Source organism: Apus apus, chromosome 8 (genome assembly GCF_020740795.1).
Source record: "Apus apus isolate bApuApu2 chromosome 8, bApuApu2.pri.cur, whole genome shotgun sequence".
In the NCBI taxonomy this organism is placed as follows: domain Eukaryota; kingdom Metazoa; phylum Chordata; class Aves; order Apodiformes; family Apodidae; genus Apus; species Apus apus.
Window position 1 is genome coordinate 21,385,124 of NC_067289.1, and position 14,320 is coordinate 21,399,443.

The following is a 14,320-nucleotide window of genomic DNA, read 5'->3' on the forward strand; positions in this document are numbered from 1 at the left end:
ATGTGAGTTAAAATTCTGTTGATTTTGATTAGCATAACTGCAATGCTACAGGCTGCTAGTCTCTTCTAAGTCATGTTGGCATAGACAAAAACTCCTGTTTGAGCAGGCAGGCAGGCAGGCAAGCATCTGTGTGAGACAGGTGAGATTCACTATGGGATGTCTCCTCATTCTGGCAAACCCTTGCCTGTGGGACAGCTATTCAAAAGGTTGAATCTTTGCAGCTAAAAATCTTGAGCTCTTCCAGCTTTATCTAAATAACTTATCAGCTTAGTATTGCCCCTTCTGTTATGAGCATTACTTAGCACTACCCTGTAGCCCACTGCAGGTTACCATGTGGGATACTAGCAGACTGAAGTAAATGTTTAAAAAAAGGATAGACTATCCTTTCCAATGAAGGAATAATTTAAATCAACCATTGTCCCTTCTTGCACATTGACTAAGGCACAGGAAGGTGCTGCAGTCTGCTAAGAGAACTCTTGTAATGTGAGTTTATTTATTAAAAACAACAACAACAAAAAAAACCCCAAAACATTACCTCTCTTCTTGATTTCTTTTTCTCTTGACTTTCTTCTTTTTCTCTTGTCATTTCTGATTTGGATTTATAGGAGCTACATGTACTTGATACAACTTTGCAAAACATTTTTCTACCTCAACTCGCATGTGTTTGTAAGCCATTGACCTGCAGTTGCCATTAACGCCTTTTGTTTCCAACAACAAGATTTTTTTTATTATTGTTTGACAAGGAGCCTGAAACGCCCTCCTAAAATTTTCCTGGAGTTCTGACTCCCACTTCCCAGGTAAAACTCTGATGTAAAACTCCCACTGCAAAATTTGCCAACAAATGCTCATCTTTTCCTAGATAAAATGAAGTTCTCCAACCCCCTCACAGTTTTCTGTGACAGGTCAGACACATGGCATTGCCTGACCCTTAATTCCTGCCATTTACTTGTGCGCCGCTTCATGCTTTTCCCCTCTTGGTTCTTCTGGTTCCCTGTCACTTCAGCCCGTGACCATCTGCCCGGCCTTCATTAGCATTCAGGAGTCAGGCTACAATCTGGCAGGACAGCTTCTGGCAGCTCTCCAAGTCTGATGAATCAAGCGGACATTCAAAAGGAGAAGTAACTCCTGCAAAGATCACCACCTTACTGTTGCTACAACCTTGGGCTGTCACAAGTGACATGGCCATAAAAGCCCTTCAGGTTTCTTCAGGCCAAGGCGGGAGGAGGAAGGGATGGCCAACTGCATGGCCAAGATACCCACACTGCTTAACATGTGAAAGGCCTCAGAAGGGACTCAGAAGGACGTCCGATGCCAGCTGTGAAATGACGTTATCTGGCATTTACAGAGGCAAGACTTCCTCTCGGAAAGAAAAGGTTCCCTTCAACCACGGCAACTGTGTCTCAGCTGCCAGTGACGCCGGAGCTTGAGCTCCACAAACACAAACAGTAAAAGGAGTCTCACGACTTCTTACACTGATGAAAGGCACAAGTTTGACAGAACTAAAAATTACTGTCTTCTCTTCCCAGCTGGTTCTGTTGCAACCCACCATCTGATTGAGAAGCAGCAGACAGCACGGGTATGTCCCTGCCACTCTCTGAGACAGCCAACAGGTCTACCCACGGCAGACATGACCCCTGCATCCTCTAGGAATTGAGGTGGAAAACATAATCCCTCTCAAACACAGCCTCTGACCAGTCTCCAGTGTCACCAGTCCGGGGTTTTCAATCCCATGACTGCTGCCCTATGCCAATCAGGAAATATTTTTGCTCTGAAATTCTATCTGCTGTGCAGGGGGACAATGGCATCAGTATTGAACCCAAAAATAAAACCTGCTTTTTCTTGACCTTCAAAAATATGACCATAGAAAAAGTGGCCAATAAAAGCCTTTGATAATCTGCCCGTAACACACAATAACAACATTTTCTGGATCAAACACACAACTAGCAAAATAACCTGCAAAACTGCCTATTTGCACAGGAAAACAATCAGACAGTCCAGCCGAAACGGACTCCATAGGAGCTCCAAACTTGGTCAGGATGAAACGGAGCTCCTCAGCCAAAAGTAACAACCTCCTTGGCAAGGAACCTTGTAAAGCCCCTAAATTTGCTACAACAATACACAGGCAGCAGAGCACTTCCCCAAGGCAAAGGCATAAGGCTGCTCGTTACAGTCTAAGCAACTTTCAAAAAGCAACTACCAGCCAAATATTGCCCTCAATCACAACTCCTCAGCCTTGCCTAAATCAAAGAAGAACTTAAAGGAGAAATGTGTCTTCTTCAGATTGCATAATGGGGAGTGAAAAGCACTTTGGGATGCTTGGTTTTAGCCACTATTTCACTCTCAAATATAGACTCAGAAAGACCTATTCATCCTCTATAAGAAACGAAGCAGAAAAAAACTCTCTAAAAGAGGATAAAAGCAGAAAATGTGTCATCTTGTTCTTGATTTTGTCTTAACATTTACATTAAAGCTGGAATTTTACTTCTAAGCAGTGCTTATACTATCTACGTGTTTTTAAATGATGTTAGACTCTACAGGAAAAGTCTGGCTTTAAGAAAAAAAATCACTCCAAATTATAGTGCTTGAAACACAAAGCCTTTTCATGGAGCATGCACTGGGATTTTTCACTGTCAACCTAATGACTGGCTGCAGAATCACAATATTTTTTGAATGAATCCCAGTCTAGCTTTTCTGCTACTGATGTAAATTATTGACCTTCTTTTTTCAGATGAAAACTATGAGATAATCAGACTGCAATGAGTGGTGGAAGAGATCATAGTAATCCAGGAAAAGAAAGAACACTTTTCTTTCCACTCAGCCCAGGCACTACAGCTCAGAGATGGAGAGACCAAGAGCTCCCCTCTTTAAAACTTTGATAGATTGACAGCAGAACCGAAATTTGTCAGAACCTTTGTCATGACAGATGACAATCAACTGACTTGACTAATCCCAGCCTAAATTGTTTTGCAGTCAAGTCTGAACGATGAACTTCAATTACCTGAGTTAGAATTATATTTAACAGAACATTTCACAAAGATCAGGTCCTAAACTCCTACCATGCAAAAGTGAAAAAAGGCTGACATGATGTTCCTGGTGTCTTCCCATGCCCGTGATCCAAAGAGTGCACTCAAATATGTTTTAGAAAACCTGATCTACAATGTCTGAACCAATTAAGGATTAGTGAGCTGGAAGAACTGCCTGGGGAATTAGAAGTCCTATATGGGATGAGGGCAAAATACAGTCTTGGATATCTGCACAACCAGTTCCACCACCGAGAACCTTTCCAAATATTTAAAATATTCCACAGAAATATCCACCTGATTACAGTTCACTGGGAAGGCTTCAACAAAGCTACAGGCATTTCAACTTGATCTGGATTTCATTGCCGAGATGAAATTCAGGCAAAAGTCACATGAATCATGGTAAATCAAAGCAGCTGCTTCTAAGCAGAGCTCCTTACAGAAAAAAAAATAAACAGAAAGCCAAACTCAAGCTTCAGGACAAAATCTTTTCTAATGAACCTTGGAAAAAATTAAACAGGCTGGTTCGTTTTAGATGAACGTCTGTCCATTCTGTTAACTGCAACACTCAAAGCAGCACCCTGCATTTCTAAAATCAATGGCTTTTCCCCCCTCCACATAAAAGAAAACATACTGAAGGTCACAAAAACTTTTGAAATCAAATTCCACCCATCCACAGAAAAAGAAAACTGATGGGTTTGGAAGCATAGCCTAAGAGAGCTCGGTAAACAAATCCCATTAATTTCAGTGGGATGTGACATTTCATTTCACTGCCTTTGCAAATCCAGATGAATATACAGATAGACATTGTTCAGAACATCTGGGTATACAAATAAGGGTTGTTCATTAAATTATTACACTTAAAGGTGTTTTATTTTTTATACTCCAGAGGGAGGAAATGTTCTACCTCTTCCCTATAAATTCTCTCTCCCTTCTGGCTCAAATGTCCCAGATATTTCCAAATAAGGGAAACACGGTCCCCTTCCTTTGTCGGTGGTCCACCTTATCTCCTCTTAACTGGTGAGAATACAGTGTTTATCTTGCTCTGAAGATCCAAGACCTCTGTGTAACTCTTCTCCCCAGCATGGGGATTTAACCACCGAGCATTTCAGCAGGATGAAAATGTACTTGCTAATGTGTTTTTTTTTTCTGTTGGTTGGATATCTATAAATTACATAAACTCCTAGAAAAAAGGCTCAGATTTCAGTCTTCTGGATTTGACTGTCAGTTGCAGCAGAAGCTGCAAATTCTTGAGATAATATGAAGATCCTTGGGGGGAAGAGGTTGTGCTTTACGTCATTCAGCACCGACTCCCTGATAAATCATGGAGCAGATAACATATCCAGCTCCCCCCACCAAGGAGATCCTGCTAGCAATGTGAGACAAGGCCAGGATGAAAGCAGAAGAGAAGAAGAATATGGGAGTCTGCAGGGGTTGATCAGGATTGTGAAAAACAGCCTTGGGGAAAAATTCCAGCCACCATGAAGAGGGTTTTTAATCAGGTCAAATGAGAGCCCTGGAGCCAGATTTCCCCACGCTTCACTAGATATACCCTACACTGTCCTAGGTGGACTTTGAGCTGTGCTTCTAGCCACCTAGCACACTTAGGAAGATAAGGGAGCTTTGAATGACGTGTATTTTGTCTGAGCTTCTGTGATGAGCCTGAAAAACATAAACAAAATCATGTTCAACCACTCTGCTCCCCTGGTGCCTCAGAGCCATGGATGTCCAGGAGACCAACTCTTAGAGCAGCTCCTAACCACGCTGGATTATACGTATCCACAGCTACCCTGATGTTTTGTATGCATTTTAGCTACAATAAATCTGGATTAAGCCAAGTTTGACATACTCATGTTCACCTTTAAAATAAGCTGAGACTCAAAACAGGAGAACATTGTACCATTAGTTTAAGAGGTGGTGTTTCTATTTAGTTAATGAAGATAATTAATAAAAACATCTCATCTCAACAATTTCTGGTGCCCAAGTTATGCAGCTGGTTCTTTGGTCTTTCAAGGTAAGTGCATAAAAATAGAGTGTGACTATCTCCTTTTTCCCTGCCCCAGCCCTCCTATTTTGCAGGACTGCGTGTTAGGGAAGCACAAACATCTTCTGCCAAAACAAGGCAATATGGTGCGAAGGAAGGTAGGCCAGCCACAGCATTCAGACTTTGCCAAAAAGCCAAAAAACAGCAGAATACCTTCATGCTCATGACATTTCACACGCAGACAAGATTTCACAGGCTTGTAAATTCCTGGAAATCATCTTGCACATAGTGGACTTCTGGGAAAGAGTTGATCACAAGGCAGAAGAAGGAACTACCCACAGGCAGCTTGGAGCAAAACCCTACTGGGTTTGGGGCTTGGGCAAAGCCATGTTGAGGGAGGGAGTATGTTTGCACTGGGCATGGACTTGCTTTTCAATACCACTGGTCTACTTGGGATATTTAGCTTTCATCTTTCTTCATCAAAGCTCCTTGATGCAAGTCAAGTTTTAAGACAGCAGAGGAAAGAGATGTGTTTCTCTCCCTCAACACAATTATCATTCTCAGCAATGCTGAACATTTATCTTAGCAATTCTTTTTGCTGAAGAAAAGACATAAATTAAGCCTGATCTGGATAAATTCCTCCATGCATGGAGATTGACATGAACTTGTGAATGTACTTTGCTTGAACTCTGCATAATCTCAATATGTTTCTAATATATTCATCAGAGCCCGCTTAAGTGGTTACTTTATGAGACTGCTTTATAAAATATTCTTTGGTGCAGAATCTGTGTGGCCCAGCTAAGGGAGTTGACTCTGGTACACAAAGGTGTATTCTCTGCATGTTAACATCAGAAGTATCTGAAACTCATCACCATTTTGTTTTCTGCCTGAACAAACAATTTCACAGCTTATTATTTGAGAGAAAATACAAAAGCTAAAGAATGTTTAAGAAGTAGATGCATTTCCAAATACAAACAAACAAAACCACAAGCTCAGTCATGATGAGACAGACAAAGTCAAGGCATGAGAATATCACACTGGAAATTCCCTCATGTCACAAATTAATTGTGATTCCTCAAGTTCAGACTAGCGCCCTAATTAATGCATCCTATTTCCTCTCACTTATTAAAACTTAAAGAAAAACAGCACAGGCACAACACACAATATATACATATCTGATCAGATATAAGTCTAAACAATTCAGCCAAGTAGTATTACTTGCTGAAACTATTTAAAAAAATGCAGTAGGAACAGTAATACTATTCAGATTTCATATGTGATGCTGATCTATACTCACAAGATTCAACATGTCTCTGTTTCCAGTAAATATTATGTTTCACATTTCATTACTTGGTATAATACTGAAATTCATATATCCTGACAGATATATTACAGTCTTCAGAATGTATTTTTTCCGTGTTGCTAATAAAATCACTATGTCAGTTTTGACGAGTTGTCTTCAGGAAACAATCTTGTTAAATCCCCTTATTTTATGTAAACAAACACATTTAGGGAAATGAAGGAAGCTGCACTTAGGCAGGGGTATTTGTATGTCAGCAGAAGAACCATTTAGAACCAATTTTGTCTGCAGACTGTTTCTACATCAGTACAACAAAGGTCTTTACTAGTATGTACCAATTCATCAGTTCTTGGCTAAAAGACCATACAAATGACATATATTGCTATAGAGTTTCTCAGCCTTTCTGCTTATATGGACCAAAAGTGATGAAACTACTCCTTCAAGCTTTCAAATCCATAGGATATACAGGTCCAGATAAATACATGGCGCAATAAGCTTGCAAAACAGATTCAAGACTAAAATAGAAAAGAATTTACAGGATCTATAATGAGTAAGTAGAGGAACTTCATCTGGTTCCTGTCTGCAGTGAATCACACTTCACTCAATTTCCCTTTAATTCACAAGCTCTGGATTCAGAAAACTTGAAACAATAAAAACAAAACAAACTAAAAAAAAAAACCAAACAAAACAACCAAACAAAAAAAACTTACAACACTTTTGCTAGATATAAATATTATAAAGAATAGAGGGAGAACAGGTTAGGGCAGCATCAAGAAAGTCTCAGCTCTAGTTTTTTCTACATCGTTACCCACTCTGCATCACACATTACCTGCTTTCAGAATGTATCCCCCAAAGCTCAGGACACATGCTGGTATTAATTGTTGCCAGCACCAGCCCAGGCCACACCAGTCAAATGTACTTCTTCATCTCAGACCTTCTGGTTTGCTGAGTTCAGCACTTCTAAAATGTTTTCAAATTAAAACCACCACGGGTAGGAAGTTCTCTTGTTAGGCCCATTTTCCATGTGTTCCTAATACAATTCACCTCAAAGAAATCAGCACACAGAGTCAGCTGTATCTCCTGAGGAATGCCCATCAGCAATTCAGGCAGGAATATGAGGTGTCTGAGGGAATGGCTTTCACCTTTGGAACACCTGAAGGCTGCATCAGTGCACAAAATCAGATTTACAAACCTCACCAGTAGGAAAGCAAATTCTTTGAGTTTTTAAGCTGGTTGTACATGTAAGACAACAGTATTACAGAAATTCATGATCTATCTATAGTCTACAACAACTCTTTGAACTATTAAATAATTAAAATATTTTTCTCTTCGTACCTAATGCATGCCAACTTCAACTGCAAGAAACCAGCAGCTCTGAGAAGTAAAGCAGACACCAAGTCAGCTTTGCTCACTTTGGGCAGCACATCTGCTTTTCAAGAAAGAGTTAGACAAGTCCACAGGCAACAGGCCAAGAAGTAGGTGTCCAAAGGACCAGGCAGGACTAGACCCTTTGTCATGCCAGGAGGGCTGGATGCTGGTGGAGGAGCCCAGAGCAGGACAGGGCTGGGCTTGCTGGTTCATCCCCCAGCAGCATCTCCATTCTCACCACAGCTGCTGAAGAGACCACTGGGCTAAATGGGCCCCTGCTCTGACTTAGTAGGGCCAAATCTTCTTGAAACACCACAAAAAATATTATTTAGGGAATTTACAGAAAGGTGTATGCAATCCCCTGGAGCTGCCTCCCTGCCCAGGCTAGGTCTGTTTATTCTGGCACCCAGTTCCCAGCACCCACCCAGCTCCTGGACAGGATGCACAGAACAATCCACCTCCCACTTTCCACATGTATCCATTTCAAGTCTTTTAGCTTTGACTACTTCAGGTTCTCCAAACTTTAGTGAGGATTAAAAAAAATAAACGTTTCATCTGATTTGAAGAAAACAAGATATTTTATTAGGAAGCAGGTGAAAGCACTCTAAGAATGCTCAAAACAGCTCATGTTCCCACAGCACATAAAACCACACAAAACTTCTCAAAGTACCCGATCACTACAAGAAATGAACCACTGACTGCATGAGAAGGAAGTGACTCAGACTCAAATGCATAAAGGACAGCATGAATGGGACAGGATTTCCGCTTACAGATCCTTTTACATGGCAAGGCCTCTTTATTAAAAAAAAAAAAAGGCCACATAACCAAAAACCCAACCTTGATCCTTCCTCTCCCATTCAGTTTTTAAAACAGCTCTGCAGAAAGGCTACAGTATGGATTTTAGATCAGAATCCCTGCAACATACCTCCAAGCCTTCTGTTAGTATAACACAGCATCCATCCATCCTACCACAGCAATAACTGCTAACCTTTCAGGCAATTACAAGCCATCATTTTCATTTTTTTTCCCTTAAAATGGTCTATTCCGATTATAACTAGAAATCTGCACACACAAGTGCACCTCCCAACATAAAATCACAATCCTGTCAATGTCAGAGGAAATGCACTTAAAATTACTGAAACTGTCATTTCCCTACTAAAATGAGGTCCTGACTCTGTGCTACACAGCCAGCCTGAGATAAGAGTGCATAACAGAAGCACCAACTTATTTTTAATGTACCATCATGCTGTACAGAGTGGCAGGGAAAAGCATATGCTGGATTCACAATTGTAGAGGTGACTGAACCATAAGTAATCCAGAGTAATTCATTTACTTTGTTTTAGTACTACTGATGATGCTATATAATCCCATTTCATCCCCCAGAGCTGAATCTGCTTTTCAGAAAACCACTGATTCTGTTAATATTGGCAGGAGGCTGTAAGTTACTGACACATGGCAGAATTTTCCTTGAGCACCTACTCCAATGTCCTGGGCATGATACATGAAATTAGTGTATCTTTTGATGGAAAAGTACATTGTTAACTTCAGAATCTCAAGTTCTGTGATTTATGCCATACCTTTTCAAGAAAAAAAAAACAACACAACAAACCCAGAGTTGTACACTGAGCATTTTCTTCAGTATTTCTCTGGAATAGCCTCAGTGCAGCTGGAGCACAGACCGCTTGGAGATGCTCAGTATGGAGCAACACAGCCCTCAAAGAAATTACTACAGAGAAACAAGGAAGAGAACAACATTTCCCTGTCACAGATGCCACCATGAAGATCTTATTCCTCTACTGATTAAGCAGGCCCTCAAACTGCCTTTCAAAGAGTCAGCTCAGACCACCAGCATGGGTCTCAGCTCAGACCCACCCAGCGCTGGGCGAGACGCCCTCTGCCAGCTCCTCCCCACGCTCCCAGCGCAAGGCAGCTTCCAAAGCAAGGCTTTGCTTCCCCAAAGCCCAGTCCCTCAGGAAAGCCATCCCTGTGACAAGCTGTAGCACTGTCCACTGATGAACGCTGCTCCTGCGGCAACCAAAATTTGGGACGTGTGTGTCTGCTCCAGTGTGTCCCGGGCTCCTAAAGCCCCGCTCCTTGGCAAGGAGCACAACGGCTTCGGTGCCGGCAGCTCGCCAGGAGCTGGCTCACGGGATTGCTCCCACAGCCAAACACCCCAAGGAAGCACGCCAGCTCCCTCAGCACACAGACACACAACCAGGTATTAAATGATACACTACAAACCTCATCACAATCCTGATTAAGAAATTGCACGCAGCTCCAGTTCTCCCTCACCTAAATTTACACATTCCTACTTGCCTCTTAGGAGCTCTTTGGCTAAGCAGATTTCTAAATAAAGATTCTTATTTTCTACATACTATATATACATACATTATAGTTTTTCCAGGCTACTCTGCAAGTTTGGAAGCAGCCACACAGCACCATTGAATTTTTAACTATTAGCCGGCTTGAATCAATACACATCCACAAAAAAGCTCAAAAGCAGCTTTGCTGCTTGTTGCTTTCAAGACTTTCTACTTCTTGGCTATCGTAAACACACAGTCATCTTAGCAGCATGAATCAGAATTATCAGCTGTTCCCAGATTGCTTTTAACTCTCACCTCAATTACCTGTATGGCCATGTTCTTCAGGTACCAATCAATAAATTCCCAAATAATTAAACAACACAGAAGGTAAACACAAAGCAGCAGGTGCAATTAAAAGCTTAGAAATATCAAGTGGAAGCTTATTTTGGGGCTGTATTGGTGAGTTGGATTTATCCGGAGAGTGGGACAACTGATGCTAACTTGTATGGTCTCCTGTCAATGGACTTTTTCCCCATTTGGGGGAAGCCTCCATCATTTGCTGTTCCCAGTTTTAGGCCCTCTCTGGCTGACAGATTGCTCAGGCCATAGCTCTGACTCCACTGATTTTCTAAGCATGTTATGACTGCCCATGCTCTCTGCTGGAGTACAGCAGACTACTCCAAGAGAAAAAATTAGTGAAATACATGGATCACAAGAAACCCTTACATTTTAAAATTCAATCTAGATTATTTTAAAAGTTATCACCCAGGCTGAGTACCCACTAAAGTCAGGTTGCAGGTTAGCAGTTTAGACTATAATTTATTCCAGGTCTCTCATGCACGTGCTTCCCCATGCCTCATGTATTCCATTACAGGCTAGAGCAAAAGGAAATAAACATAAATAAGAATAGTAAAGGTAGCACAAGCTGATACACAAGAAATAGTTAGGAAGACAAATGCAGAGAGTAATTTTCTTAGATTAAAACATTCCCAAATACAGTTCCTTGCTAATTCTAAGGATCCTGAAGCATGGCTGTAAATCTTCACTCCTTACCATTCCAGGAGTACTTCTTCCTTCTTCAGCTATTGTTTAAGTCACTTTTCACAAGTATTTATTTCAGTTACGTCTCACAAGTACACAGCCAAAGAAGTATACACTATATATATGAAAAAAACTATGTTGTAGGCATAAATTCACACAAGAGATTCCACAACACACTACATAACAGATACCCAACACACTGTGTCTAAGCTTCCTTATTACCTAAAAATTTGTTCAGCCAGTTACAGCTGTAGCTGTCCTGCAAAGAGACAGACAGAGAAGAGAAAGGCTGAAAGGTGTAATGGATTATAACACGTTGCTGAGTTATTTTGAAGTACAAGTGGCTATGGACAGCATGGCTTGTGATAAATGAGATTTGACTAGATGACTGGTCTAAGGTTTTACTGTGAAGTTTCAATTTTTTGAATGATAAGCCTCTGAGAATGTTGGAAGAAACCCATTTCAAAAGTAGCCAGATGTATTTGACCACTAATTCCAAAGACTAAGCTTAAGCAATTCCTTCTCAAATTTCTTCCGTTTCAACTAATCACACTTCCATTGAACCTTTACATAAATGAACTTAGTTTTTCAGCAATCATTTCTAAATTCACTAGGAAGTTTACTACCTTTACCTAGGAGATGCAAAGTAGTGATACCCAGTAGTCACGTTTTGGTTATAGTTCAATTGTCTGTAAGGTTTTTAAGTGCCAAGATGTCTGTATGAAAAGCCAAATAAAACCAAGAACTTGCCCGTAAAAAACATTTCTCTTTCTGGCAGATAAAAAGAGAATGATGCTGCATCTACCAGGCAACAGTCTTGAAATATGGGGAGGCAACCAGTTCATCTTACAAAACAAATACAGCATAGCAAGCTCAACCCTTAAAGTTCCCACCGTATTAACGCTGTCTTTATGCGTGGGTGGGAATGTTTTTTGGCGTAGTTACTAAATCCATACACAGGCAGTCGTAAGCCAGAAAGGTGCAATAAAAAGGAATTAAAAATAAATAAAACTGTCCTTACCATGTGGGTCTTGTTCATTGGACTTCGGGCTGCTCCTCGCTCTGCGCTCCGGTTTCTTCACGGCTGGGGCCGCGCCGCCGCCTCCGCTGCTCGCCCCGTTGTGGCTCTTTGCATAACCATTATATACAGTTGTGCAGCTGCCTAGATGGCTTTTGTAGATGGATGAAGGAGGACTATTCAGCCGGTTCTGGCGATCAATCTGCCTGTCTTTGAGTTTTTTGTGCTGTGGCTTGCTGTACTGATCTTCCCTGGTAATATAGCTGGACATCCCATATAGTGGTATGATCTCTGAAAGAAGAGTTCGCCCACGTTAACTCAGAACACAAAATCACTGGATTACATAAAGTCACTGCTAAATTCTAGAGGCTCATTTCCATACATCTGGTAAAGAAGGTGAAATCTATTTCAAGGCATTGCAAAAGCAAAGTTCTTGAAAAGCTTTAAAGAAATAGGATATAAAAAGGCTGATAAAAAGCCTCTAAGCAACCATATTCTGGGATTTCAAGTAACCATCGCCAAGTCCTACAATAATAGGCCAGATTGGATGGGGCTTTGAGCAACCTGGTCTAGTGGGAGGTGTCCCTGCCCATGCAGGGGGGTTGAATCTAGATGATATTTAAGGTCCCTTCCAATCTAAACCATCCTACCATTCTATGAATTTCTTCCAAAAAACATATTCCTGACCATCCCTAAATGAAACAATGACAGATTTTCCAGGAGATGTGTTGTACAACAAACCAAGTTTGGTATTTTTCCTTAAAAAAAATTTTCTGCAAGACTGATCCAAGTTTTTGTATTATATTTAATGTGCTCATTTGCAGTTTGAGATTTTATAACTCGTCAGATGAACACATATGAACAAGTAACAGACAGTAATTAGGGTGACAGGTTTTCCCCTCCTCTTCAGTCTTTAGGGATACAGTTTTAAAAGGAAGAATCCAGGGAAACTGATATTTAGGAAAAAGCCTTCCTAAGTTCACAGCAATTTAGAGGTTTCTTCCCCAGGGCCTGACTGGACAGACTAAGCCGAGTCACCCTGGTTTCAAACTGCCATCACTGCCTACATGCAATTTAATTTCCCAGTATAAACAAACTTAACAATTGTGTCAACTGTGCCTGCCTAAGGAGACAAGTGCAGCATGAAGTGGAAGCTTTGGGTAAGTAAAACTGTCTTTAAAAAGTTTGAGAAATATCATAAATGTTACATGCATATTTCACATATACTTCACTAAATACAATCCTCTCTTTGCCCCTCCTTGTACTTCAACCCTCCTTTTTGAGCTCCACTTTTGAGTCTGAAGTTTTAACAAATTAAGGCATCATATTAAAGATGCTATTATTTTTTTCCTACATCCATAAGTATTACAGTTTTCCAAGTTGTTTCAACTAGCCAGATTCTCTCTCTTGGCCATTTTGGTGCGTATTGGCCTTCATACCTCCTTATCTAGCTATACATTTGCATTCTTACAGCAACTACTGCCAAAAACCAGAATGCTACAAATAAATGCTTTTTAAATTAAAATTAGAAGCCATTGCATAGCAAATGGGAAATGGTGGATTAATGCTCATCAGTACAATATTCACCACTTCAATTATTTCAGTGTTACAAGTCCAGGTCATTCCAGTGTAGAAATCAAGGATTTTTAAAATGTATTATAAGTTCAACTGGTTTCTTGGTATCTCCATGCTACAGAAATATTGAACATATACTGACCTGGGAGCTCTATGTTCACTTTGCACACAAGACTTTGTCAAGTAACCTGACAAAATGTTCTGCTCCCTTTCCAAAAGAAAGGTCCCTCCCCTATGCATCTGGCCAATTATATGGTCCTGCTGGTTTCCTGAGCTTCCCAGTTTCTCCCTCACAGCATAATGAAGCTAAATGTCAGATGCAAGGGTCAGGTCCTCACTAGAAAATTAAGTCTGTTGGTCAGCAGAAACTTCAGTAGATACCCTCCCACCTCTCTTTCTACCTCAATTCTGGTGATAGGGCTTAAACATATTCTTCACAAAGGGTTTTAACTCCAGGTAGTTCAGCAGCAATGTAAAACATGAAGCCTGAACTGATTTCCATGTTTAACAGGCCAAGTAGCTTTGCCAATGACTTTTTTGGTCAATGCCCTCTCTCAGATTACACAAAGACTTATCTCCAGGGTGGCAAGGACACCGCAGTGCACAGTTCAGACACAAATACGCCCCTTTCACTCCTTTTCTTGCAATTCTTTACTCATGGCCTGATTAGGGTTGCCATGCTACCCTGTGGTATCAGACAATGCTTTTCAG

General features: G+C 40.9%; 1 protein-coding gene across 3 annotated transcripts in view; it reads right to left on the reverse strand.

Annotated features, from left to right (window-relative positions):
• The window catches only part of FNDC3B (fibronectin type III domain containing 3B), a 196,654-nt gene that overhangs the window by 80,064 nt on the left and 102,270 nt on the right, over nt 1-14,320 (reverse strand). For all 3 annotated transcript variants that reach the window (XM_051626737.1, XM_051626738.1, XM_051626739.1), the window contains one exon: nt 12,038-12,325. In XM_051626737.1, the coding sequence (XP_051482697.1) occupies nt 12,038-12,325 (288 nt within the window). The remainder of the gene's footprint in view (nt 1-12,037; nt 12,326-14,320) is intronic.